The sequence below is a fragment of the Myotis myotis genome, unplaced genomic scaffold (genome assembly GCF_014108235.1).
Source record: "Myotis myotis isolate mMyoMyo1 unplaced genomic scaffold, mMyoMyo1.p scaffold_m19_p_12, whole genome shotgun sequence".
NCBI lineage: Eukaryota > Metazoa > Chordata > Mammalia > Chiroptera > Vespertilionidae > Myotis > Myotis myotis.
The window spans coordinates 3,584,851-3,611,781 of record NW_023416316.1 but is presented as its reverse complement, the minus strand read 5'-3'; the positions used below and the strand labels follow the sequence as shown (position 1 = coordinate 3,611,781).

The following is a 26,931-nucleotide window of genomic DNA, read 5'->3' as shown; positions in this document are numbered from 1 at the left end:
TTTCATCCAGCCACACTCCTGCCTCAGGATGCTTGCTTATGCTGGTCCCTCTGCCAGGAAGACCCCACACTGGGTAACTCTCTTTCCATAGTTCTTCTTGGAATGCCCCCCCCCTGAGGCAAGAGGGCTATGAAATCAGACCTGGATTTCAGGGGCTCTGCCTCTCCAGGCCTATTTTCTCATCAGGGAAATGGCCACTGGCCAAGGAGGGGCAATGCAGCCAGACCCGGGAGGGCTGCCCTGTCTCAGGGGACTATTCTGGGAAACTCACACCTCCTGCTTCTCAGAAACTAATAATGGCAGTGCCAGAGGTAGCTGAGGGTAGGTGACAGGGAAACGGGGCCAGCTGACCCAGACAAGCCCAGGCTGGGCCTGGTGGGGAGCTGAGCACAGTTGAGGGGGGCCAGAGGAGCCTGAGTCAGCATCGTCCCCCAGCCCTCTCAGCTGAGCCACAGTCCTGGCTTCAGCTGTCCTGCAGTCTTGCAGAGCTAGCCATGCCTGGTTTATTTTCACTTCTCACAAGCATTTGTGTCATTTATCAGGCTGTTGTTCTAGGTCTGGCCTGGGCCATCTTCATGACGCCCTGGGCTTCTGCAGGCATGGCTGAAATCCCTTGTATTAGAACCCCAGGCACATAAGAATGCAGACTGTAACCCAGGCCCTAGTGGGACCCAGGAATCTGCATTTTCCATAAACCGATCCTGGTGCCCATGAAGTCAGAACCATTGCTTACTGGGAGAGACAGACAGGGAACCGATTCCAGTCCGGTGTGGTCAGTGCCGAGGCAGGAGAGGGGCTCAGGGGAGGCCGCTCACCAGGCCACAGAAACCCCCAAGTGAGAACTGACAGTTGAGCGAGACTTGGCAAGGCGAAGGGGGCGAGAAGGGCGATGCCTTCCAGGCGGCGCAACAGCATGTGTGAAGGCCAGGAGACAAGGGTGGGTCAGGTAGCCCGAGAGTGGGGGAGGGGGAGGGAAGGGTGGGTGGGAGCTGTGGCTGTTTATGCAGGGCCTTGTGGCTACTGAGAGGAATGCTCTGGGGAAACTGGGGTGTAGCTGGAAATCGGCTTCTGGTTTAAATGCTCTCAAGATTCCGGCATCAATGTGACTGAAGCAATAAATCTTTGTTAACTGCATGAAAGAAGGAAGGAGCCTTTCTTAACTTCAATTAAGCTTCCACTCCTAGTATCACTCAAGAAAAGAGTTAAGTGCCCTCTGGGTCTTGGGTTTCAGTTTACTCATAACTAAAAGGCGGTGGACGCAGACCCTACGGTGACAAGGAGACCCCCGCCCCGCCGCTTCCGTGCTCTGACCGACGCTCAAGCCCCTTCGGCTCCGGGCGGGCTCGGGTTACCTGGGGAGCCTTCACTCGGCGCAGGTCCTGGCCAAACCAAAGCTCCCACCAAAGTTCAACACGCCTCCCAAACTACGGCCTGATTGGTCCGTCCTGCCCACACTGGGGAGCCGGCTTCACCTTCTGATTGGCTATTCTGCTCTCTGTTCTGTGCTGGAACCCGCCTCTTCCCTGATTGGCCAGAAACCTACCTGCGCTCGCCCAGGATTGGCCGCGGCTTGGTCGGCTCACAAGCTCCTAGGGGCCCCGCTCTCTGATTCGCCGCTGGGACCAGCCCTACGGCCTGCACGCTGAATGGCTGCGCCGCTACCTGTATCGGCTTCCGATTGGATGCGAGGCGCCTCCCTGGCGTGATAGGTCAGGACCGCCGCCCCCCTGGCACCCCATTGGCTGCTCGGCGAAGCCCGGTCTCCGGGTAAGATGGCAGCGGACGGACAGTGCTCGCTCCCTGCTTCATGGCGGCCGGTCACCCTCACCCACGTCGAATATCCTGCAGGTAAAAGGCGGCCCCGGCCCTAAGGACGCCTTCCCGGGGCCGGCCCCTCCGCCCCGGGCGCTGCGGCTCGCGCGAGCCCGCAGAGGGGGCGCCGGGATATCGGGGTGGGAACTGTCAAATAGTGAGCCATGGAGGGGCTCGGCCGGCGCGCGCCGCGCACGCGCGGTGGTGCGGCGATGAGCTGGGCGAAATTGTGAGGCTCGCTGGTGCGCTCTGCGGCTGCGCGGCGGGGGTGCTCCCTCGGGTTCCGGGGCGCGGGTGGGCTGTAATGGGGAGGGGGGCTGTGTGAGGCGGCGAAGGGTCACTGGCCTGGACCTGGGCCCTTCTTCCCCGGAGCCAGGGAGGCCGGACTCGCTCCCCGGCGTGCAGGGAGCGCCTGCTTCCTTGTGCGTTTGGGTCGCCTGCGAGAGCAAGAGCTCCCGGTCGCTGGGAGGGTGCCGCCGAGGCCAGGCAGCTGCCCGTTGTTGGAGTGCCTCTGGTGTGCCACGCCCTGGGCAGGGCACCGCTGCACAACAGAGGATCTTGACTTCTGGAGCTTCCCATCAGACACAGCGCTAGCAGCACAGGGTTTTGCAGCCGGGAGGTCCTTTAGCTACAGTTCTGGAGGCTCTGGTGGCCTGGGGCAGAGCTTGGGCCTTGGGGTCAGAGGTGTCTGGGCTCCAGCTCAGGCCTGGGCCCTGTGCAAGTGGCTTCACCTGTCGGTGCCCCAGGTACTTCATCTCTAAAGTGGGACTAATCACAGCGCCTCCCTTCTAGTGGCCTGAGAATCCAGCAACAGGGGGCGTGAGAAATGCTGAGTACGGTGCCTGGCGCACAGGCAGTGTTCAGTAAAGAACCGCAGTTCGGGTCAGCCCCCCCCCCCCCCCCCAGGATGGTTGGGTGTCAGGTGAGCCCCGCATCGAGCCCTGGTTGTCCTAGGAAGGACCTGCTCAAATGTCGCTCTTCTGGGTGGAGATGTGAGAACTTGGCCCCTGCCGAGGGCCCCAGGGCTGGCTGCCAGAGAACTTTGACCCTGGGTGTTCTGGGTTATACTGGGGGTAGGGTGGCCCTGCCGGGTGCTGGGCCCTACCAGCCTGCCTGCCCTTCCACCCCTCCAGTCACTCAGCCAGTACCCACTGAGCGCCTCCTGAGTGCTAGGCCCAGGTCTAACTCTGGGTTTAGAATGGTGAACAGGAGGATAAGTCCCTGCAGTCCTGGGCTATGAAAAAAACCATTTTACAGGAGGGAAACGTAGCCTGGGGCAGGGAAGGGACTTGGCCAAGGCCTCAGCACCGTCCTCACTTCTCCGAGTGCTCACATTCTAACAAGCCAGGAGAAGGAAGCTGGCCGTTGTGAGCAAGCAGCATGATGCAGGCTGTGATGAGGTACCCTGTGCAGGACTGTGGGTGCCCGAGGAGGGAGCTGGCTGAGCCTGGGGGAACCCACAAGGTCTAGCCCCTGCTCACTCTTCTGTGGCCCCCTGTACTTCATACCCCTCATCACACTGACCCTTGCTTCCTTTATCCATTCTCCATTCATTTGCCGTTATTTTTGAGCCTAGTTACGTGCCAGGTGCGGTTCTGGGCTTGGGGCATTGAGTGTTGTGTAAAGAGACCCCGTCCCTGCTCTTATGGGACCTGCAGAGGGAGAGACAGACACAGCCTGATACCTACACTAACAAGCAAATCATGAACGATGCACGGTCACCTTTTCATGTCCCCCCCACCCCCCCAGGCTGAGAGCTCTGCAGGGGCAGGAATGGGTCTTTGCCACTGTGGTGGGTGCTCAGGTTAGGTTGCGTGAACCCAGGCAGCGTCCGGGTGGGGGAAACCGCACAGGCCCAGAAGTAGGACAGAGCACGGTGTGTTCAGGGAACTGGAGTGCAGTCCCTGGAACTGGAGCAGAGGGTGGGAGGGGAGCAGGGCTAGGACGGCCCAATGAGCTGGGCTGAGGTGGGACTTATCCCAAAGGCAGAGGGAGCCATGGAGGGGCTTGGAGCAGAGTGGCGAGGCCAGAGCATCTGCAGGAAGGTCCCAGGTTGGTGCTGGTATGGGATAGTCATGGAGCTGGCCAGAAGTTTGGGGACACCAGCTACTCCCTGTCCTCACGGCCAGGTGCTCTGGGCATCAGCTGGGCAGCTGAGAGACCCAGAGTCTCAGGGCCACTGTGTGGGTGAAGTGACAGGGGTCCAGGAATGGGAAGGGCTCACCCGCGTCATCCAGCTGGCCCGTGGCAGCACTAGCCCTTGAGCCAGCCCTGCCTTGGGTAGGTGTGGGTGAGGCCAGGTGTGTGCCCATTTCTTCAGCCTGAGTCTGGGCTCCGCCCTGTGTGGGCACCTTCCCTGTGTGAGGCCAGGCTGGTGGTATGGGCCATTTCCCACGCTGGGTTCTCCCAGCTGGTGGGAGAGCAGAGCCCCCAGCGTGGACGTGTCCTGGGTGCCAGGGGCCGAGCTGGGTGTCACACAGGCCCGTCTCATTCAAGCTCACAGTCACAGACGACCGAGCGGAGGTCAGGGAGGTGGAGTCTTTGCCTGAGGTCACGCAGCAAATGCTGGCTTGGGAACTGAACCATGCCCTCTGACCCACCATGCCCTCTGACCCCAGAGTGGCCACGTAGCTATCCTGTTTTTTGTTTTTTTTTTTTTTAATTTATTTCAGAGTGGAAGGGAGAGGGAGAGAGAGAGATAAACGTCAATGATGAGAGAGAATCATTGATCGGCTGCCTCCTGCAATGTCCCCTACTGGGGATAGAGCCCGCCACCCGGGCATGTGCCTTTGACCAGAATTGAACCTGGGACCCTTCAGTCTGCAGGCCATCGCTCTATCCACTGAGCCAAACTGGTCAGAGCTTAGCTGTCCTGTCTTTTTTTTTTTTTAATATATATATTTTTGTTGATTTTGGAGAGGAAGGGAGAGGGAAAGAGAGATAGAAACATCAATGATGGGAGAGAATCATTGATCGGCTGCCTCCTGCACACCCCCTCCTGGTGATGGAGCCCACATCCTGGGCATGTGCCCTTGACCGGAATTGAACCTGGGACCCTTCAGTCCGCAGGCCGATGCTCCATCCACTGAGCCAAACCGGCTAGGGCTAGCTGTCCTGTCTTGAATGGTGAGGGTAGTCTTTGAACTTGACATCAGCCCTGTTCTTGAGCAAGGGGGGAGGTGGCTCTCATCTCCTGGCTGTGGTGTCCTCCTCTCTCAGAGGGGCTGGCAGTCCTGACACCGCCTCTCCCCCAGCCTGTTAGGATGGTAAAAAGCAGGTAGTGAATAGGTAGCCAATTTCTTGCCAGTAGAGGCCGTGAGAAGCTGTTACTGCAACTGGCGTCCGTACTGGGCAACACAGCCTTCTCCCTACCCTTGGCCTTGGTCCTTGTGGGGGCCTGCAGCACAAACCCAAGTCTGTGTGTGGCCAGAGAATACCAGGTTCCCTGGAGCCCAGGGCGTGGCTGGGGCAGCCCCAGCACAACACTGTGTTCCAGGGGCACCCAGGTGCCTGCTGGCTGCCCCCTGGTACAGAGCCCCGTCTCGGGGGTCAGACGAAGCCGGGTTCAGGTTCCTGTCTCGGCAGGGTGGTGGGCGTGGTGTTGGGACTGGGCCAGAGACGTGGATGTTAGTCCTGCTCCCTCTCGTTCTGACTAAGGTGTCCACAGCTGCCTGGCCCTGCACTGTGGCTCTCATCGGCACCTCCTTTCTGGCTCAGGTGCTGATTACCTTGCACGGGGCTGGCCCCTCTCTGAGGCTCATGCTCTGTCCTCATCCCGTTTTCCCAGGTGATCTCTCTGGCCACCTCCTTGCCTACCTGAGCCTCGGCCCTGTATTTGTCATTGTCGGTTTCGTGACCCTCATCATATTCAAGCGGGAGCTGCACACGGTGAGTGAGCCTGTCCCCCCCACCCCAGGCCCTCCCGCTGCTCCCCGCTGCCCCCCCCTCCACGGAAGGGGTCGCGCCATCTCACCCCAGGGGCTGCGCCTCCCACCACCTTTCTTGAGGTGTGTGGAGCCTCCGGGCTGCTTCCAGGTGGTTCACCAGTTGGGCTGGGAAATTCAGTCAGGGGCCATGGTCTCTGGGGCTGGGCGGTGGCCAGCAGGCACGGAGGCCCGGCTGACCACACATCTTCCCGACAGATCTCGTTCCTCGGGGGCCTGGCACTGAACGAGGGGGTCAACTGGCTGATGAAACACGTCATCAAGGAGCCGCGGCCCTGTGGAGGTCAGGCCCAGGCTGCAGGAATCGGGGGTCCGCTAGGTTGGGGCATTACTGGGGGGCCTGCAGCCTCCCATCATGCCCTGTTCTCTCTTCCCCAGATCCCCACGCGACAGTGGGCACCAAGTACGGGATGCCCTCCAGCCACTCCCAGTTTATGTGGTTTTTCTCCGTCTATTCCTTCCTTTTCCTATATTTAAGGTGAGCTTCTTTCCGGTTGGAGTGGCCCTGGACTGGCCCAGGCCAGCCTTTGCCAGGGACTCACTTCCGGGGGTGGGAGGAGCTGCAGCCAGGGCAGAGGCGCCCGGGAGCCTGTGGAGGGGCAGGAGCTGTTCGGGAGGCTGGGCTCCCGGCTGTGGGCTGAGGCCACCTGACAGGCCTGTCTTCCCAGAATGCACCAAACGAACAACGCCAGGTTCCTGGACCTGCTGTGGAGGCACCTGCTGTCCCTGGGCCTGCTCACCGCGGCCTTCCTGGTCTCCTACAGCCGGTACGGGGGGCGAGCCCACCACTCCCTGCCACTGGTCTTGCTGGGTGTTTGGTCCCTATGGACCTCACTGTAGACCTGAGCCTCAGAGCCTGTAGGGTAGGGCGGGAAAAGGGGTCCCAGCCTCTTACTTTGTAGGGTCAGGGCTCCACTGCCCCTTGCGGCCCAGTCCTGCTGTCTCCTCCCAGCTGAGCCCAGGGTCCTGGGGACACCTCCGCACATCAGCTCCTGCTCCAGCGCCTGGAGGAGCTCTGTGCAGACAAACTTCGAGTTCAGGGCTGGGGAGAAGGGCGGCGAGTCTCATCTCCTCTCTTGGAGTCGGGAGAGGCGCTGTCGGGGCCTGAGGCTGTGTTCACAGGAGTTCATGCCTATCTGTGCGTGTCTCCCTGTGTGCACACAGGTCCCCGGAAGCTGGCGCTTGGGCGTGGGGGACCGTGCAGGCCTGTTGCTGGCTGGCTCTCATGAATTTCCCTTGTCCTTGGCGCAGGGTCTACCTGCTGTATCACACCTGGAGCCAGGTGGTGTATGGGGGCGTCGCTGGAAGCCTCATGGCCATCGCTTGGTTCATCTTCACCCAGGAGGTCCTCACTCCTCTCTTCCCCAGGATAGCGTCCTGGTAACTGCTTCCTGCCCTGCTGCTGCCCCGCCTTCCCCGGCCCCAGGGCCCCGGCCCCCTCTGTGGAAGGGCCGTCAGGGGAGGACCTAGGGTTTCCTACCCCAGCCTCGGTCTCCCTGGGAGAGCCCTAGTGTCCAGGTCTCTGGTGGGCATGAGGCTGCAGGCCCCGTTTGCCTGGCTTCTCTGTTGCCCAGGCGTTTCCTCACGCCCAGAAGCTAAGGTGGCTTCTCTGTCCTCGCCTCGGCTCTCAGGGACTCGGAAAGCAGCCTGAGTCCTGCGAGCTGTGTGCACGGTGGGGGCGGCCCTGCCTCAGGGTCACAGGTGGCACTTGTAGTTCTCGCAGTTGCCTGGGGGGCACAATTCGGGCAAGGACTCTCTGAGCGGTGGCGGGGGGAAGGTGCATGGCTGGCTCCAGGCACTGATGGGGGACTCTGGCTTGATGACAAGCTCGTGCCCTGACATGACCTGGGGTTCTGGGTGTCTGTCTCCGCAGGCCTATCTCTGAGTTCTTTCTAATTCGAGACACGAGCCTCATTCCCAACGTCCTCTGGTTTGAATACACAGTCACCCGGGCAGAAGCCAGGTGAGTTAAGGGTTCGGCTCTCACTGGGTCCTGGCTCAGTGGGGCTGCCACTGCTCCTGTTCTTAGAGGCTCCCCGACACCCAGGCACTTGGCTAAGCACTGCTTTTCACTGCCTTGTGGCATCCTCCTTGGGACCGCATTTTACAGATGAGAAAACGAGGCTCAGAGATGAGAGGGGGAGTCACTATGGATGACTTAGAGATTGCGGGTGGGGACCTGGGCTGGGAACCTGGGCTGTCGGGCCCAGAGCCATGCTTTTAACCCCTGTGTCCCAGGACCAGAGAGCCGGGCAGCCGGGATTCTCAGGGTGCTTAGTCCAGACATGCGCCCCATAAATGGGTAAACAGAGGCGCAGTTGCACAGCAAGTTGGTGCAGAGCTGTGCTTTGGAGTCTACTGACTGGAGTCTCCCTCCGTGGGCCGGTGCCAGCCGGGGTTCAGAGGGGAGCTGAGGCGAGGTCAGACTCCAGAGCGAGCCTCTGGGGTTTTCCCGAGGCGGTGGTGAGAGGAGTCACAGGGCAGGGCAGGCCAGGCACCTGAGCAGCCTGGAAATGTGTCTAGTGCATCATGGTCCAAATTGTCCTAAGGAGCTTAAAGGGAAAGCCCTGGACCCAGGAGGAAAGGGGATCTGAGGTGGGTAGGGCAGGCAGTCCCGTTATTGGAGGGGCCCGGCTGGCCCAGGCTCTCCCCCTGACGCTCAGAATGGTCCTATCCCAGGGGCCCTGCCCTGCCTGGGCCCGCCCCGTCACCTGGCTCCGCTGGCCACCACCTGCCTTCATTTACCAACATTTCTGTGTAAGCATGCTCTGTGCCAGGCCATGTGCTGGGGGTAGGCAGAGTGAGACAGCCACAGCAGTCAGGGGAGCCGCGAAGAATAAGGCGCCTCCTGTGTGATGCGTGCCCTGGGCCTGAGCTCGGGACAAGCCCGACGGGGGGCCGGTGGTTGGGCCTGCTGCTCAGGGGAGACAGGCCTGAGTGTGGAGGGAGTGCGAGCCTGCCCAGGTCGGGGGTGGGCGGAGAGCGCTCTCAGAAGAGGGAAGAGCATGTGCAGAGCTGCCAGGCGGGAGGAAGTTTGGTGAGTCAGGGACTGGGGCTACTGGGAGGGGCACTCACCCATTTTGATGGGACTGTGGGTAGGGAGGGCACCGCTAAGGGGGCCACTGAATGCCAGGGGTCCCCTCTTCTGACTCCCAGGCGTCCTCACTGCAGACTCCCACCCCTGTTTTGCAGGAACAGACAACGCAAGCTGGGGACGAAACTGCAGTGACTGGTGAGGGCGGCTGCGTCCACCTCCATCTGGCCTGCACGCTGCCATGCGGGATGGACAGAATGCAGAGGGATGAAGCGGAGACCTCGACAGACCCGTCGCCAAGTGGAGCCTTTTGTTTTCTTACTTTAATTTTAATGAACAAGGTGGCCCGAAGGGCCAGGCCAGCCCCTCGGCCAGGATCCTGGAGCGCCTGCTGACGGGGGCCACACAGCCAGCTCCGCGCTGCCCTGCCGCCAGCCCTGGCCTGGTGGGAAGCGCTGGTGTGGGCGCTGGGGTGTGGGTAGAGGAGGAGGCCTGGCACCTGTGCTCGCAGGGCAGGAGATCCAGGGGCGTGAAAATACACACTATTTATTTTTGGTTTTGTTAACGGCAGGCAGGATGTTGGAGATGGGGCCAGAAGAGCCCGCTCTGCGGTGGCTGCCCCGAGTACAGAGGGCCCAGGCCCTTTGCCCTGAAAGGTGGCCTGGGGCCCAGCAGAGGGGCGCACCCTGTGCCCTCCCTGCCACCATTGCCATTCCAGAACCTCATGCAGTGTTTCCGAGTCTGGGGGGCCAGGCCTAGAGAGAGCGCTCGTCTGGCGGCTGCTATCGTGTCCTACCCCGCACTGACCCTTACACCACAAGGGCTTTCTCCGGTCCCCTGTCCCCCAGACAGTGGTCCCTTCCTGACAAAAGAGCCTGCACATGTGGGTGAGCAAACCCAAGCTGTTTACAGCTCTTTTTGGTCCTGCCAGCGGGAGCGGTTAGTCTTCATCTCCACGAGAACAAAGTGCAGAGGAACCGGAGCGGGGTGAGAGGCGGGTCCGTGGGTGCCTGACATCCGCGCCCTCCCTCCCCTTCGCTCTGAACATTCCTTACCCTTCCCGACCCCTCTGAGAGGCTGGGAACTGCCCGGGGCACCCTGGAGCCTCTTTTGGGGTGTGGCACAGAGCCCCACTGTCCAGCTCAGAGGACGGCTCCTCCTCAAGGGACTTGATCTCTCCGTCTCTGTGAAGTGGAGTTGTGGAGTGGACATGCTTCCAGACTCTTGGAAGTTTCTAGAACTGAACCAGGCTGCTCGGGACCTGTGTTCGAACCCCCCTCCCTTTCTTTGTGGAGGTTCGTAATCTGCTGCTGAAGCACAATGTTCGGTGCTTTCCTTTCTCAGTTGTTGAAGACCGTGTCCCAAAGCCATTCCAGAGGCCAGGGCCAGGGGCCTGTTTCTAGGGAAGGTTGGTCAGTCCCCACATTTTCCTCCCCCCCCTTCCTTCTTATTTTTTACATTTTGCCTGAGACAAGCCAAGTGTGAGGTGGTTTGATTTAAGAAAAATCAATGAAATTGTTTACTATTGTTTTAAAATAAAATCCTGAACTCTGGCAGCTTGAGCACATGTTGACTTGAGCTCCTGAGAGGAGGCTGGAGACATGTGACCCCAAGGAGCAAGGACCATAAGAACATAAAACCATAAGCATCTGAGACATCTAGTCCCTCCAGCCCCCAGTGCCGCCGTGTGAATGGCTCTGCGACATTTCCCACTGAGGAGACCTCACTGCCATGGAGAGCTGGAAGTGCCCCCTTTCTGGTCCTGGTCGCCTCCCTGCGTGGTCCTGGCTGGCTTTGGACCTGCTCCCAGCCTCGTTCCTCCATGACAGCCCTGGGGGACTGGGGACAGGGTGTATGCCTCTCCAGGTAACACCTCTGCTCTGTGTTTAATCCAGTATTTCTTGCGTGTGCATGGCTGAAGGTTTTGCTTTGGAAGAAATGACTGCAAACGGCTGGGTTTTTAGAGGCTTGTGGGAGTGAGGTGATAGAAGTCGATCCCAAGGGCTGGCCAACATGGGAATCTAATCCTTCCCTGATTCGCTGAGATGCAGAATGGCCACACGCTAGAGTAGGGGGATCAGAAAGAATTCTGTCCCCACATGAGCTCGAAGGCTGTGGGTCAGGGCCCCCGTGGGCCACAGAACCTTGACGCTCAGTAAACGTGACCTTACCCGAGATATAAGGCAGAAGCAAACCAACCTCTGGAGGAAGGAGCCTCCATCCTAGACTTCAGTCATTCGTATGAGTAGCTTTTTTTTTTTTAAATATATTTTATTGATTTTTTACAGAGAGGAAGGGAGAGAGAGAGAGTTAGAAACATCGATGAGAGAGAAACATCGATCAGCTGCCTCCTGCACATCTACTGGGGATGTGCCCGCAACCCAGGTACATGCCCTTGACCGGAATCGAACCTGGGACCCTTCAGTCCGCAGGCTGATGCTCTATCCACTGAGCCAAACCGGTTTCGGCCGTATGAGTAGTTTTTAAGTTGCAGTGAAGAGCATGTAGGTAAAGACGCCAAGAGGACACAACACCGCGTGGAGAACCAGCGGAAAACGGGTCACGGAAACAAGCCTGCCAGTGCCTCGTGCTGGAAGATCAGCCACAGACTAAATGTGGGTTTTTTTTTTTAATATATTTTATTGATTTTTTACAGAGAGGAAGGGAGAGGGATAGAGAGTCAGAAATATCGATGAGAGAGAAACATCAACCAGCTGCCTCCTCACACCCCCACTGGGGATGTGCCTGCAACCAAGGTACACGCCCTTGACCGGAATCGAACCTGGGACCTTTCAGTCCTCAGGCCGACGCTCTATCCACTGAGCCAAACCGGCCACGGCTAAATGTTGTGTTTTAAAGACACAAAAGACAAACTTGAAAATGTCTGCGGGGCTGAGAAACTCTAAGGTGAACCCCGCAAGACTTGTAAGTGGATCAAAATGGAAAAATCCAATCGCTGAAAAGCAAGCTGAGCTCAACAGGTAGGTTTCAGTTGAAAAGTAAACTGCAGGACAGGGCAGGACCAGAGTGGAGAGGAAAGGGCTGGGAGCCCTGAATGCCCCCGAGTCCCAGCTGCACTCACTGCTTTTACCTCGATGGACACCCCCAACTTCTTTTCCTGTTGGTCACAACGTCTCGCACGCTCCAGCTCCTAAGGGTCTGGAAGGTCCACTCTCCACCTCCGCAACCCCTCTGGGTCCCGTCCCCCCTCTCCCTGCATGGAGGCTGCAAAGCTCCCCCACGGTCAGGCGCCCTCCAACCCCTGGGCATCGTCCCACGTGCCGTCCTCCCGGTCTCGGACAAAGCACCAGCCGTCAACGTGGCCTCTGGCCCCCTGTCTAGCCCTCACCCCCTTCGCAGGCTTCGCTACAGGCCTGCCCTTGCTTCTGGCCACTGCACTTTCCCCATGAAGAGCCAAAGTCAAGTTCATGTCAATCTGGATAGACAAACGGGATCTAGGTAAGAGCCAAATCTTTAATTCATTCGTTTATTACATGTTCACATTTCAAGTAATGTGTTGCACAAAATATATTACTTTAGAACAGTTCTTTTTCGCTCATAAAAAAAAAAATCAAGTTCTTCATCTGCATCATTGACATCAGGGTCTTGTCCCTGGCCCACCTCTGGGCCAGCTGACCGGATTCTCCAGGTCCACGGGCTGAGCGGTTTGAGGCCCAGCAGCACTTTCTGGATTTCCCAGGCGATGCGGTCCCTGGGAATGTTACCCCAGGCCCCGAGTGCCCGCTGGCATCACGCTGAGACAGCGGATTAAGAAAACCCTGTAGGTGTGTCATCTCCCCAATCCTTCCTTCCCGTGTGTCCAGAGACCCTAAGCACCTGCTTGCCCCACACCCAGCACTCCCAAGAGTCACATCCTCGGGAGTAGTTGCTAAAGGTCTTCATTTCCTTGCCTTTCCCTCCCCACGTGCCACCAGGGACCTCTAGGCCGGCACCTCACACTGATGGTTTGTTTCGGGTGCTAACTGTGCCTTTCCCCGTGGACTTTCGGCGCTAAGGAGCTGAGTAAGCCTTCATACGAGACCTGTCACACCCAAGGGCAAGGGCATGCCCTCACTTCTGAAGGAGAGTTTGGGGAAACCCTGCCTTATGTTCAGACCTGTGGTTCTTAGAACTTGAGTTGTGGGAGTTGCAGGTGTCTGTGCAGTGCCCATGGCCTGGCTCACTCTGCCCGCCTCCCCCAGCAGCCCCACCCTAGTACTACTCCCCCAGCACTCACCAACGCCTGCTGTGGGCCCCTACTTCCTGGGGCTCCCAGGAGCCCCCAGAGGGAGCAGCATCACCCCCACTGTACAGATGAGGACAGCAGGCTGTGCACTGTCATGGTCTTTTCCTGGTCTTCCCACTCCAGCCCAGGAAAGGGCATTCGTGGACCCTACCCCCTCCTCCTGGCATCACTCCACCCTGCCGGCCTTGCTGGGGGGGGGGGGGGGGGAGGGGGAGGTTGAGAAATGGCCAGGCCCAGGGCAACACCCACTCCCCCATTGTGTGGGTTCCGCCTCCTGCTCTCTGGGGCTTCGGGCAGGTGGCACACCCTCTCACCCGCACTGGAGAGGAAGGGCACCGAGTCCCCACCTTGTGGCTGTGGGAGATTTGGTGGGACCAGCAGGCCCAACACGGGTCAGTTCGACTCAGTGCCCTAGTCCAGCCAGCACCTTCCTGTGCCTTCCAGGCCCGTGTCCACCCATGACCTCCCCTTCTCCACCCCTGCCCTGGTCATCTGGGCGGGTGTGATGTGGGGCTGGGGGCTTGGCTACAGGGGCTCCCGATACCCTGACCTGAGGTATGGCTTCTGGGACTCTGTTCTGCTGTTCAGTGGCCTGATGACTAACCTCTCTGTGCCTGTTTTCTCATCTGAAAAAAGGAGAAAACCACGGGCCCCATCCTGTCACTGTCCTGGGTCAGCCAGGCCAAGAAGGCCCTCTGAGAGGCTCCATCGGCTCTCCCGCCTGCGCCCGCGTCTGCTCTGGTTTCACGTGCCTCGGGGCCAGAGTGTCCCCTGGAGTGAGAGACTGACTTTGGCAAGACACCCAGCTTCTGCCAGGTGCCTGGGGTTGGGGACAGGCGGGTTTAGGGTTCTGATCAGGTGGTCGTGTGATCTGGGGCATCACTCCTGTTGGGCTCAGTGGGGGCTGCAGGATGAGGCCTTAGGCCCTGGTGTCGGCCACACCTGGCCCACCAGACCCGGGCCTGCAGGGTCCTACTTCCCTGGGAGAACTGTCCCCACCATATGCCCACGGTACTGGAGAGGCCCGAGTTCCGGGCAGGTGGGAGTTGTCTGAGAATGGGGTCTGCAATCTGGTGCCTGAGGACACCTCTTGGCTCCTCGGAGTCCCTGGGGCCATGGCTGCTTGGACACCAGCTCCCAGGCAGGGAAAGCCGGGAGGAGGCCCGGTGTCCCCCCACCTGCCTGCCTCCGCAGCTGGAACGCCTCTTCACCAAGACATTTTCCCTTTATTAATTACCTCGCGTGATACTATTATACAACCAGGAACATTGTTCAGCCATATTCTCCAAAAGAGTACGGCAGTCCTGTGGGAGATGCCCCGGCCCCAGTCCGCCTCGCACCCTGGCCTCAGCCATGGGGAGGCCTGGAGTCCCCCACTCCAGATAGTCCTGTCTTCAGGCCTTTGAGAATTGGAGTACGGATCAGCCCAGATGGCAGGGACTGGCCGGAGCTGAGCTGTCAGAGGACTTCCCAGGCTCACTGGTGGGGATGGAGTTGACCGGTTCCTTTCCCAGAGGAAGGCTGCTCTGGGCGATACATGGGGTGCCTGGGCCTCCGTCCTGCTCAGCCTCTGAGCACAGCCCATGAAGCTGGGGATGGCCCGTGGAAGGCACTGGGCGTGGGCCTGCGGGCCCTGGGGGAGTCCACCCTGGCTTGGTCAGATCTGCGGGGCCCAGGGGGAGAGGGACAAAGGGGAGCCCTGGTGGGGGGCCCATCTGAAGTGGTTTGGCTGTGGCAGGGGCAGGGGGGGCACGGCTCAGAGCTTGGCCCGGGGGTGGCTCTGCAGCAGCTCGCGCATGTCCAGGAGCGCCTTCTCCAGGTAGTGCGCCATGCGGGCAGCGTTGGTCTCGGCACAGCTGTTGTAGGCCGACACCGAGAAGTTGATGTGCGACTCCATGGGGTTATAGCATACGCCATAGCCGTCTGGGACCACAGGCCCAAAGAACATGACACAGTCTGTCTTGGAGGGGACCTGGGGGTGGCACAGGACTCAGGCACTCGCCCCACGCACAGGTCCCTCCAGCTCCTCAGTGCACCAGCCTGCCTTCCCATGGCTGCTCCTGCCGTGCTCTGCCTGACACCTTTCCTCTTCTCCTTCGGACAGGTGATCCCTCTGTCCTTCCGTGTGCAGTTCCGGTGTCACCCTCCAGGGGGCCTCCTCTACTGCTCCCTCCTCGGGACTTCCCTGACCCCTAGCACTTCCTGTGCTGCCAGCCTACACTGAGAGCCCCTGGGGAGGGATGGTGCAGTCCCTGCTGTGCCCCAGTACCCAGCACAGGCTGGCACGGAGCACACGTCCCTTCCTTCGTGTCTGACCGTGAATGAATGAAGCTGATTCTCCCCTGGGTGGTCCCCAACTCCTCAGCCTGAGCTGTAGTGAACCCCTGACCCGGCCCCTCTGCCAGAACTCAGCCGCTTCGCAGTGGCCTCTGGGGGCCTGTGTGGGCCACACCACCACCGAGGTCTGACCACGTTCTAATCTAGACCTTGGCTCTCGTCAGTGCAGCCTTTCTGCTCCAGCTCCGGTGGGTTCTGTTCCACCCCACCCCACCCCAGAGCACCCAGGGCAGTGGCAGGGACCCAGAGGGCAGGGGTCCCGGGGGCTCGGGCAGTGGCCCACCTGGCTAGTGGAGAGGTTGAAGTGCATGGCGATGGCGTAGGAGGTGTCCATGAAGATGTCAGGCATGCTCACCAGGTCCTCGATGGCCTGCAGCTTCAGGCCCAGCAGGTGCCGGTCCAAGGCCTCCCCGCGGATGGCCTGCAGAGGGGACCTTTGTCAGGAGCGGGGCTGCGGGACCATAGGGCGCTGCTGCCCTCCGCAGAAGCCTGTGGCAGCAACACCTCTTCCGTCCACTGGCCCCTCAGACCCCTGAGACCAGAGATGGGGAAACTGAGGCCCAACGGTCTGCCAGGGAGGCAGGATTTAAGAGCACAGGCCTGGAGCTGGGTGGCTTAGCCCCTCCTGGCTCTGGGACGTTGGCACATATACATCTTGGAACCTCAGTGCCTTCATCTGTAAAATGGGGACGGTCACTGAACGCCCCTGTAGGGTGGCTGTGAGACCTAAAGGGACATCTGTGTGTAACATGGGCAGAGCCTGGCACACAGGTGCTCAGAGGCTGGGCCAGCATGGGAATCCAGGCTTCCCGCTGCCAACTGCAGCCTGAGCTGTCACATGGCGGAACCCTGCTGTCGGCCGTTGTGTGTGCCCTCAGCATCCTGGCTCCATGACACAAGATCCAGAAGCTCACCTGGAACCTGGGGCCAGGGCAGTCACTAGGCCCGCCTCAGTGTCTCCAACTTTAAAATGGGGATGTACAGCCTTGCTCCAGGTGCCCCAGGCTCAGGGGAGGGGTCGCTCAAGCTGAGAGTGAGCAGCTGTTTGCTGCAGGAGTGGACAGGCAGGTGGGAGATGCCAAGCTCATAGGGCTCACTCACCCGGTTGGTGTAGGCGCGGTGGGCGTCCACGGCCTTCCGCAGCAGCTCCACCTTCTGATGCTCCTGTGGGGAGAGGTGAGGGAGCTGAAGCACTGTCCCTTCCCTGTTCCTGCCCCATCTCAGGAGCCCGCTCCCACCAGTACTACATTCTGAGAAGAGGAAGTGGAGCTACCATCACTCTAGGGCAGATGCTCACTGCTGATGAGTGAGTGAATGAAAGCTCCCTTTTCTCTTGGGCTGCCAGGAAGCTCAGAGCTAAATCCATAGCTCTACCTTCTCTTATATTCCCAGTGCCCACCACAGGGCTGGAACACAGTAGGTGCTCAATCAATGTGTGTTGACAGAGTGAACGGGGAGGGAGATGGCTCAAGCCCAGCTCACCCACCCTCACCCTGAACCTCTCACCGTCACATTGGAGTCATCCATGGCTTTGACAAAGGTCAGTGATTCCGTGGACGCTGAGCGGATGGTGTCAGTACGGCCCAGGTGAAACATGCGCAGGGAGGCGCTTTCGTACGTGGCACATGCCTGCCCGTAGACCCTGGGTGGAAACGGGGCTGAGCACATCCCACCTCTGCCCCCAGGTCTCCACCTGCCTTCGTGGCGGGCAGGGGGCTCACCTGTAGTAGGCCAGCTGCAGCGCCATCTGGATGAAGGCGTCAGGGCTCAGCTTCTCTGACTTGGGGAAGTCCTTCCCGAAGTGGTGGAACACGGTCACAATCATGTCCAGGTCCTGGATCATGCTGGGGGTTGGGGACAAGGCAGGTGAGGAGCAGGCACCTGGCAGCCCTGCCAACCCCCACGAGAGGTCTCAGAACCAGCTGGGTTCCGTGACAGACCTGGAACAAAAGCCTGCCAGACTCCAGGGGCCTGGCCCCCACCCAGCGCCCGGCGCTCACATGCTAAGATTCTGCTTGGCCTTCTCAATGTCGTTCTTGATTTCGGGGGTGATGTTGAACCGCAGCTTCTTGGGCATGGGCAGGGGTACCATGGGAGACCGCACGACCTCAGCCTTCTTCCTGTGGGGACATGGGCTCGGGCTCATGCTGGTGCTGGGGGAGCCTGGGCCCATCCTTGGGGTTGGGTGGGGAGGATGGATCCCTAAAGCTGGAGAGGGCCAGCCCAGAGAGACGCTTGGAGTTCTCCTGAAGTCACCTCCAGCTTTCAGGTGGCCAAAGGAGGAGGCCTGGAGAGGGGACGGGACTTGTCCAAGGCCATGCAGCTGGGAAGTGGCAGAGCCAGAATGCAAACCCATGCCTCCTCTGGCTTCCTTGGAAGAAACAGATTCCCAGGCCTAAGGAAATGCCATCCCCCACAGGGCAGTCTGTCACCGTGTGTCACCGTCACCAGGGCCTGGGGAGACGGGGGGAGGCTGGGGAACCACACTCACGTGTACTCGATGACGTGGTCCACGAGGGAGATGATGGGCGGCCCCTCTGCTGCTGCGTGCTCGTAAACGAGCCCACAGGAGCCATCTTCTGCCACGATGAACTGTGGAGGGGGAGGGGGCCTGTGAACCCGTCCCTGGAGCCCCTCTTTGGTTGGTCCCAGAGGAAGCCACCTCAGGAGTTACACTGACTTATTACAATTATTAATAAGAGCTAACACCCATCGGGGTCCGTGGACCCCCCTAGGCCACCCCATGCTGGTACACCTCGCTGAGTCCCCGTAACTCTTCTACCCGGGAGTCCTCCCACAGCCCCATTTTACAGGTGCAGAGAGGGAAAGTCATGGCCAAACTGTGCCTCTGTGCCTGGCCTCTGAGGTGCTGCAGGGGGTGTTGGGGTGACAGCAGTTTCTGGGCCAGGACCAGTAATGACAGGCTGACTGCTGGGTAATTACAGCCTCGATGACTTCCATCTGTTTACCAGCCAGGAGGCCAGGACGCGCGGGACAGGAAGTCCCGAGGCTGCAGGGGACCGAGTGTGGGTGTGTGCCTGGGGGGCTGCGGGTCCTCACCTGCAGCGTCTTGTCGAACCAGCGGTTGCCGCTGTTGAGCTTGCTGCCGCCCCCGTGCAGCATCTGGCCGGCCACCTGGCTGCGGTACATGTCTTCTGAGACCCGAGGTATGACTGCGTCCAGGCACACGGTGAAGATGCTCTTCTGGATGGAGCGCACCGACTCCCGGTTCACCTTGTCTGCAGGCCACATGGCGGAGGGGGCACAAAACGGGGGTGTCAGGCCTGGGGGAGCCGGGCCTCCAGAACGTTCCGGAGTGCTGGGACGGGCTTCAGAGATTCACACTCAACAGGGCCCTGCAGCCCCGCAGCCCCTGTGAGGAGCGCCCAGTGCCTGGCCCACTTCAGAAACAGAGGCAGATCCCGCCCAGGTCCCTGACTCAACACGGGGTTTGGGGGGACTGTGACAGCAGACGGGGCTCCTCAGCCAGGGGACTTAGACTCTCATCCCACTTGCTCCTTAATATGGGGAAACAAATCTGATCCAGCTGTTTCCTGAGCTGAGCGGACTCAGTGAGAAGCTGCCGCCTGGGCCTGGTGTGGGCAGAGCCTGGGCTGCGGGCCTGGCCCCCCCACCGCGGGCACCTTTGATGAGGGTGTTGTAGGCCTTGGCCCAGGAGTTGCGGTGGTTGGAGGTGAGGATGCCCACGGGCTCTTTGTTGGTCTGCAGTGACGAGTTCCAGATCTTCTCCAGCTGCACGAAGAGCTGGTCCGAGGTGAGGGGCGTCCCGTCACTGTGGTACACGTCCAGCTCAAAGAACTGTCCGGGTGCAGGCGGGCGGGGAGGGGGCTGGTGACGACCTCAGACCCCACAGTCACGTCCCATCCCCACCGCCTCCTGGCCCGGGCAGCCCAGAGGCCACAGTGAGTGCTGTCCTGGCCCAGCTGAGGGGACGGTCAGGCCAAGGGTGAGGGCGAAGGAGGATGTCCCCGCATTGTTCTCCCCAGGCGGGGCAGGCCAAGGCCCCTCTTGGCGTCCCTGAGGCTGGAGCCTAGCTGGGCGCCCAGTGGAGATGCCCAGAGCATGCCTGTTCCTGGGGCTCAGGGGCATGTGTGGGGGCCCTGCCCCTCCTCCCCTGCACATGGGCCCACCCACCTGGTAGTTGTGCACCACTGTGATGTGCATGGGCGGCTTCTTGGTCTTGCTGAAGTTGATGACCGAGTCCTGCTTGGGGCCTGGCACGCGGCAGGAGGACAGGATCTGATAGTACTGGTTCATGCACAGCGGCTTCCCGCCCAGGTACTCCACGGGAAGGGTCTCGCTGTGGGGCAGGGGGACAGTGAGGGGCCGCTGGGCAAGTACAAAGGGAGAAGGGAGGAGGGAGCGGCTGGGGGCTGGGCAGAGCTGAGTCAGGGTTTACAGCAGTGGCCGGCTGCCCTCCTCGTGTCCCTACTTCCCGTGGACCTACGCAGGGCTGCTTGCTGGGCTGGGGCAGGAGGCCTGCCGTGAGTCACCCTGGAAACTCCCTTCCCCTCTCTGGGCTTTAGTTTGCCAAGGGGGCGATGACCTCCGGGGCCTGTTTGGCTGGAACGCCAGTTGCGGGGCCTCTCGGGACAGGGTCACCAGGAGGAAGTCCCAGCAGCTGGAGCAGAACCCAGGCATCCCAATCCCGAGGCTCTGTCTCCCCATTCCCCACCGAGGCGGGGCCAACAGGAAGTGAGAGCAACTGAGCTCTGGCCCGCCCAGCACCCCAGGGCTTGGGTCAAGCTGGAGTGACTGTCAATTAGGCGGGCAGGGTAGGGGCGGGCTGGACTGCTCACTTGTCAACCATGGCCTTGAAATCCAGCACACCCTCGATGAATTTGGCAGCAAACCTAGAGGGAACAATCAGAGATCAGCAGAGGTGTGGACGCCCTGAGGACAGTCCCAGGTCAGGGACGCCTGCGGGGTGAAGGGAGCCACCGATTGCTTCACCCTCGCACAGGGCTTGCAGAAGCTGAAGCAGTGGGTCTGTGTTCCAGTTCCAGCTGGCCCTTCTGAGCCTGCTTTCTCGCAACCTCTAGAGGGAGATGCGAGGGCTCAGGGAGAACTGCTGGCCCAGTGCCGGCAAGATTTAGGTGCCGAGGCACAGCAGCCTGATCGTGGCTGGGTTCCACCCACAGGGCTCGAGCCCCAAACCACAGTTGGGAGTCTGGAAGGAGGACACTCTTCCCTCAGGAACCAGCTACGGAGGGACCCGGGACCCCAGGGGAGCAGGAGTGTGCATGGGAGGGCAGTGGCTCGAGGTGGCCCCTCCCCTAGGTCTCTACCTGCTCTGGGCCTCTGTGTCTCCCAGGCCACCTCTCCTACTGGCCTTCCTCCCTGAACTGTGCGGGCTACACCAACCATGTCCAGCGCCTGGGCTCCCCCAATATGGGGGCCACCATCTGGAGTTCCTGGGCCTGAACCCCCAGACCTTCCCGGGTGCCCTGGTGCCTTTAAGAGAAGCAGGTGGTGGCCACAGCGGCTGGTGCTTGGGCAGGAGATGCTTGTCACTGGTATTTTTATCTCTGGTCGGACTGGAACAGAGGCCAGGGCAAGTGACATGGCCGAATGTGGAAAAGGGGACTGTGTACAAAGGTCGTCCCTGTGGCCAGAGGCGAGAGGGAAGGAGGGGTGAAGTGCCAGAACTGGGGTGGGGGGTGGCCCCAGGTTTAGGGACAGGGAGGGGACACAGTCCACGGTGTGGTGGTGAACAGCTATGAAGCTTTGGAGCCGGGAAGACCCTGCTCCCTGTCCCAGCTCAGCCAATACTGAAAGGTGATCTTGGGCAGGCCCCTCCCTGCTCTGAGCCTCAGTTTCCCCCTCTGTAAAGGAGGAATGACACTCCCTACTTCATCAGGTATGTGTGGGGATGAAAGATAATGAGCAGGACTGGGGCCCCTCCAACCTCCTGGAGGAAGTGGTCCTCGGGGCCTTGGAAATGCCCAGGAGCCTGGCCCCGCCCCTCCTGGCCCTGCCCCAGCCGCAGCCACTCACCGGAGTTGTCCCTGCAGATCCACAAAGTCCTGCCTGGGCAGCACGAGGCCGGGGCTGGAGTAGATGACCAGGGGCTGGCGGAACTGGAGGTAGGCTGTCTTGAGCCACCACTCGGACAGCTGGGGAAAGGACCAGAACCTGTCAGGAGGGGTGGGGGGGACTCGGTGACCCTTCACCCAGGGCGAGGGGACTTGCCCACTCTGAGCACAGGTTCTTAAAGCGAATATTCAGGCCCAGAACCCCCGCTCCCACACCCACCAGCAGCGTCCCACCGTCTCCCCTGAGCCGGAGCCCGTCAGCAGGAGAAATCAGAGCCGGCCAAGGAGAAGATGCGGGAGGAAAGGCCGGCAGGAGGCCTGGGGCGGGGGAAAGAGGCAGAGCTGTGAGCCGTGTTTCTTTCTCTTTAAAAATATATTGTTATTGATTTCAGAGAGGAAGGGAGAGAGAGAGAGAGAGAGAGAGAGAGGGAAATATCAATGACAGAGAGAATCATCGATCGGCTGCCTCCTACACGCCCCACACTGGGGATCGAGCCTGCGATCCAGGCATGTGCCCTGACCAGGAATTGAACCATGACCTCCCGGTTCATAGGTCGACGCTCAACCACTGAGCCACGCTGAATCATGTTTCATCATCTTACAAATTTTGGTCAATGATTTTTACTACTTTTAGAAATAGTAAAAATGTATGTCTGATAGATAGAAAAGAATAGAGAAAAATATAGGAAAAGGAAGTCCATGAATGAGTTTCTGCTCATCCCAGTGGGCATTCTCCAGGAAAGCAGGGGCCCAGGGTTCAATGTCAAACTGGAGATCCTGGTGCCCAGTGGCCTCAGTTTTGTTGGTGTCAGACTGGGCAGTGGACACTCCTTGGATCTCAAGGTCAGGCAATCTGGGGAAGCCACTGAGGATAAATCGATGCACTAGTGACACAACGTGGGCTGCACTAGTGGGTGAGCATTGCCCCTCTGGGGACCTACATAGACATGGTGAAGGCTCCCGTCCTGGGGCCATCGGCTCCCAGGGGACTGTCACCCTTGAGCCTTACGTGCTTGACTGCAACACTGTCCGCCCTACACCCCTTCCAGGGGCCTGCCCAGTGCGCCTCTCTGGGCGGGTCCTTTCCTCCCTGGAGGCCGCCCCCGCTGTGCTGCCTCGCCCCATCCCCAAGAGCAGCGGGCAGGATGTGCCTCTTGACCAGACTCCCCCTGGGAAACGGCCGCCTGTGGCACCAGGCCATTAGCCTCGGGCCCTTGGCAAGGGGCGAGGGGTGTGACGTGCTCAGGTTGCACAGAATGCCAGCGGGGGTTTGGAGGAACTGCAGGGTAAAAAGAAAGTTACACACCGCTGGGCCCCAGACTCTCAGCTCCTGATTCCGGAGTCCAAGGCCCTGAGCTGCCCAGGCTCAGGACAGCCACCCACCAGCTGAAGACTCCTGCCTCCTCTGTGCAGCCCCCGCTTCCACCTGCACCCCTCAGAGCACCTCCTCCTTATGGCGCTTTCTGTGGCTCTCCTACAAACCTGCCTCTCCCTCATCATCCCTTTCTCCGGAAGTCCTCCTCCTCCCCGCCCCCCCACATAGTTGCTTTAGGTCAGGACTGTCCCCCCTCCCAGCAGCCCAATCAACAAGTACCACTGGCACCAAGACATACTCTGGACCTAATGACTTCCCACCCTCTCCCTGCCAGCATCTCCTTCGGGGTGACGGCACCAGCCCTCCCACCGCCTCCTGCTCCCACTCTTCTTCCCTCCCAGCGCCAGGGCGGTCATGCTACACTTTGGGTTAAGGTATAAGATGCATACAGAAGAGCGCATGGAGCATCAACGTACACACATTTCCACAAGGTGAGCGCGCCTGCGTGACCGACTGAGACACAGACCCCTGCTTGAAGCCAGCCCGCAGCCTCTTCCCACTGAGCTCAAGTCCAAGTTCCTTCTGCTTGCAGCCCTCCCTCCCACCCTGGCACTCCACTCCAGCCTCCGTCTGTTCCTGGATTCACCTGCCTTTGCTGGTGCTACTCCGTCTGTCACAGACGCCACACCACCTCCTCCCTGCCTTCCCTACCACTCAGAATAAAGACGCTGCCATTCTCCACCCCTCTTTCTCATCACCCTTTTAAAAAAATTAAAAAATGTTCTCATTGATTTGAGAGAGAAAGAGAAGGAGAGAGAGAACTGGGAATTGAACCAGTGACCTCTTGGTGCTCAACCGACTGAGCACACCGGCCAGGGCTCATCAGCCTTTGTCATTTCTACGGGAATGACCTTGGCCACTCGTGTCTTGTTTAATCACCCCTCTCCCCTTCCCGCTTGGATGTCAGCTCTTCAAGGCATCAACTGTCTCTTTCTTGCTCACCCAGCACTCTGCCTAGTGCCAGGCACAGAGCAAGTTCCCATGAAACTGTGGCGCCAGCGAACGCACCAGAGCGGCTGGTGTTGGAAGCGTCTGAGTGCGGCCGGGGCAGGCCTCACTGGAGGACTCTCACACAACCCACGGCCTCGGGGGGCCCTGTTCCCTTCAGCCCTCGTGGGTCTGGGGGGTCGGTTATTACTCACCCAGTTCTCCATCTTCTTGGCCCTGCGCTCCAGCCCCTTCTGCAGGCGCTCTCCCACACCCCCTGCAGCCTGAAACTCTTCCACCAGCTTCTTGGTGTGGGCCCATTCCTCCTCGCTCACGATGGGCTGCAGGGTCTTCAGGTAATGGTCCAGGGTCTGCTGGAGCGGGGGCACGGGCAGCCGTGGCAGAGACTCCTGGTGTGCCTTGAAGCGGCTGGCGACCTTCGTCAGGGAGGAGGGCTTGAGGAAGCCCAGCGGCTTCACCTGCAGGCAGCAGAACATCCTGCTCATTCTCCCACCAGCTCTGGGAGGCCCTGGTAATCCCAAGCTGCCGTCCTGAGCACTTAAGTGCCCCTCTCTGGGATCAGAGACAGCCTCTTGGGTGGTGCCAGCCCTGGCTTCCCAGCCCTCGAGCTATAGGCGTCTCCATCTCTCTGAGGCTTGGAGATGCAGGTGTGGACACGGCAGGTGGGGTGTGGCCACTGATCTTGCCAAGGCTCCGGGGAACCAAGTCAGGATGAGTGGCACCTCCTGGGGGTGGCAGAGGTCAGAGGGACCTCTCACCTGTCTGAATGCACAGGGCCCCGCCTTTCTCACTTGGGGATTATGAGCCAGCCAGCAGTGAGGTGACGGCCCCCTCCCAGAGCTCCCCACCTCCTTTTCTCCCACCCTGCCAGGCTGAGAAACAGGGAAGAAGAAAAAATCAGAGAGAGCCAGATGATTACGCACTTTTGGATGAGGGGGAAGCCACAGGTTTTCCCCTGTCTGTGGGATGGGATGGGGGTGGCATGGAGGCAGTGCTGGGACAAGAAAGAGCTGAGTGGCCTGGCAAGGAGGGTGAGAGTTGGCAGAGAGAGAGAGTCCGGCAGAGAGAGAGAGAGAGACAGGAGGGTCTGGGGCTATTGGCGGCAGGAGGCAGGCAAGAGGCAGAGGCTCTGTTCCGTACCTTCTCTTTCTGCTGCCCGTCCTCCATGGCAGGACTGAGGTTCTGAGCCCTGTCTGTCTGCCTTGGGCTGGATGCCTAAGCCTAACTGTGCTACCCAGTGGGCGAGCGGAACCTAGCAAGAGGCAGCCACTTGCCTGGGCTGGAACGAGAAGACAAGAGCCAAGATTCAGGGGGGGAGGGAGGGGCGGGAGGCAGAGGTGGCAGTGGTGATGGCTGTGGTGGCTGTGGTGGCATCTGGGATTGTGGCTATGGCCGCAGCCCTAGCTTCCAGAAGTGGGGGGATAGGGAGCAGGTGAGAGGGCCGGGGGTGGGCACTGGAGTAGGAGTAACCCTGGAAAACCTCCTCCTTTCTTCTCTGGGTGGGCCCAGAGCCAGGGAGACGGGCCAAGAGGTATTAAAAAATCCACCTGCTAGAATCTGTAGGTCTGTCTGATGAAGGAACACTTGGCTGGAGGGCAGAAACGGATGAGCTGCTAAGTATACCACAGCCCTGAAATCGGGGTACTAGAGAGCAGAGTGGACTGTGGCCACTGGAGCCCTGCCCATCCTGCTTCCCCCTCGGGAGTCCTTCTAGGCCACCCTCCCACGGAAGCCTGGTTCTCTCGAGTTGTTGCTCCTCGGCTGGGGGCCAAGAGTGGGGGACTTTAGGCGTTGAAAACAAACCAAAGGACGCTGGCTCTGGGGTTGGACTAGATGTGAGTCGCCAGGTCGAGGGGATTCTGGCCAAGTCTCTCCTCGCCTCAGTTTCTCCAGCAGTAAAGCAGCAGATCACCCAGTAGGTCCCGGAGGGTGACCCAGAGGCTGTTTGAGGGATGGGGACACAGCTCAGGTGGCAAGAGTGAGGTGGAGCCCTGAGGTCCTGGAAGAGCCTCTAGGCCAGGAGCCAGTGGACGGGACTGTCAGTTCTCTGGGCCTGGCATGTCTGTTTGAATGATCTTGGCAAAGAGAGGGAGATGCAAACAAAGATAGGCTTGGATTAGAGAGTAAAGGAATCCGAATCAGGGTACTGGTGCGTCTTGCTCCGGGCTGCCCACTGGGGAGGACTGGGGGGTCTGTGTGGACAGGCCGGGGAGGGCCTGGCGGAGAGGGAGGGCATGGGGCTGCCACCTGCCACCTCCTGCCAGCTCTCGGGACTTTCTGGGCAGCCCAGTTTGATGCCTCCACGTGAGTTTCTCTGGCTACAGACAACCCCCGGGGACCATTTGAGACGTCCAAGGAAGCTGACCAGCTGGATGGGGTTGGAGAAGTGGCTCTGGCCTGGGCACAGCCGGCTTGGGCTGAGCGTGCAAAGGGTGTGTGAGTCAGAGAACAACAGTGACAGACTCCATGCCAGCCTGCCCCAGGTCTCCAGGTCTAAGGGTGGGGGTGCTGCCTGGAGCCAGGTGCCACTTCTTCCCCGGGTCGTTGAAATGTAGCGCTACAGGACCTGGGTTCCACCCAGCCTCTGACCTTGAACCTCGGTCTCGTCCGCGGCCAACCCGGGGAAGCCCACCCGCCGATCCCACCCCCGCGCTGCAGGCCAGGCCGACGGGGCCTCCGACAGCCTGTGGACCCGGTTCCCCATTCGGGCGCAGCTGCAGGGCTGGCCCGGCCCGCCCGCGCCGTCCGGGGCCCGCCAAGCCCCGCCAGGCCGGGCTCCCGGCCGCACTCACCACGGTCCTGACGGCGAATGCCAACATCTCCGCGGCCGGCCCGCGGGCTCACAGTCCGCCGCCGGGCAAAGTCCGCGCCGCCGCCGCCGCAGTGGCTGGGTCCCGCTAGGGCCTCCGGGCCAAGGTCGCCGAGTCACCGCCGCCAGCGGTCCGGGCAGCCCCGCGCCCACCCACCGGGCCGGGCGGGTGGCGGGCTGGCGGCGGGGGAGGAGGGCTCCAGGCGCGGTCAACCGCCAGTTGCGAGCCCGAGAGGCTGGTCGCGAGCGCGGGGCGGGGCCAGAGCGCGGGGCGGGGCGGGGCCAGAGCGCGCGGGGGGGGCCGGAGCGTGGGGCGGGGCGGGGCGGGGCGGAGCCAGAGCGCGGGGCGGGGCCAGAGCGCGGGGCGGGG

The 26,931-nt window shown here is 60.6% G+C and overlaps 2 protein-coding genes across 4 annotated transcripts; one reads left to right on the top strand and one right to left on the bottom strand.

Moving 5' to 3' along the window:
- Positions 1 to 1,477: 1,477 nt before the first annotated feature.
- DOLPP1 (dolichyldiphosphatase 1) lies at positions 1,478 to 10,344 on the top strand. Its single transcript, XM_036329404.1, has 8 exons — positions 1,478 to 1,848; positions 5,600 to 5,700; positions 5,955 to 6,039; positions 6,135 to 6,234; positions 6,425 to 6,523; positions 7,008 to 7,136; positions 7,630 to 7,719; positions 8,949 to 10,344. The coding sequence occupies exons 1-8, from the start codon at positions 1,773 to 1,775 to the stop codon at positions 8,983 to 8,985; spliced, it is 717 nt and encodes a 238-aa protein (XP_036185297.1). The 5' UTR covers positions 1,478 to 1,772; the 3' UTR covers positions 8,986 to 10,344.
- A 3,898-nt stretch (positions 10,345 to 14,242) lies between these two features.
- Positions 14,243 to 26,804, bottom strand: CRAT (carnitine O-acetyltransferase). 3 transcript variants are annotated; one of them, XM_036329402.1, is made up of 15 exons: positions 26,545 to 26,804; positions 24,893 to 25,031; positions 23,947 to 24,210; positions 21,392 to 21,510; positions 20,194 to 20,247; positions 19,529 to 19,694; positions 19,018 to 19,192; positions 18,434 to 18,612; positions 17,865 to 17,965; positions 17,374 to 17,493; positions 17,095 to 17,217; positions 16,880 to 17,015; positions 16,475 to 16,537; positions 15,657 to 15,794; positions 14,243 to 15,008 (listed from the first exon to the last, which is right to left on the bottom strand). In XM_036329402.1, exons 2-15 carry the CDS (start codon positions 24,917 to 24,919, stop codon positions 14,793 to 14,795), a joined length of 1,881 nt encoding a protein of 626 aa, XP_036185295.1. In that variant the 5' UTR covers positions 24,920 to 25,031; positions 26,545 to 26,804; the 3' UTR covers positions 14,243 to 14,792. The 3 variants fall into 3 exon arrangements, with proteins under 3 accessions (XP_036185295.1, XP_036185296.1, XP_036185294.1); XM_036329403.1 differs by lacking the exon at positions 26,545 to 26,804 and adding an exon at positions 25,556 to 25,827; XM_036329401.1 differs by lacking the exon at positions 24,893 to 25,031.
- Positions 26,805 to 26,931: the final 127 nt, after the last annotated feature.

Coding starts and splice junctions, on each gene's coding strand:
- DOLPP1 (XM_036329404.1), top strand. CDS start 1,773: ATGGCAGCGGACGGACAGTGCTCGCTCCCTGCTTCATGGCGGCCGGTC. Junction 1,849..5,599: donor CCACGTCGAATATCCTGCAG/GTAAAAGGCGGC, acceptor CCGTTTTCCCAG/GTGATCTCTCTGGCCACCTC. Junction 7,137..7,629: donor TTCCCCAGGATAGCGTCCTG/GTAACTGCTTCC, acceptor CTGTCTCCGCAG/GCCTATCTCTGAGTTCTTTC.
- CRAT (XM_036329402.1), bottom strand. CDS start 24,919: ATGGAGGACGGGCAGCAGAAAGAGAAG. Junction 17,218..17,373: donor GCCAAGCAGAATCTTAGCAT/GTGAGCGCCGGG, acceptor CCCAACCCCCAG/CATGATCCAGGACCTGGACA. Junction 15,009..15,656: donor TCAACCTCTCCACTAGCCAG/GTGGGCCACTGC, acceptor TGCCACCCCCAG/GTCCCCTCCAAGACAGACTG.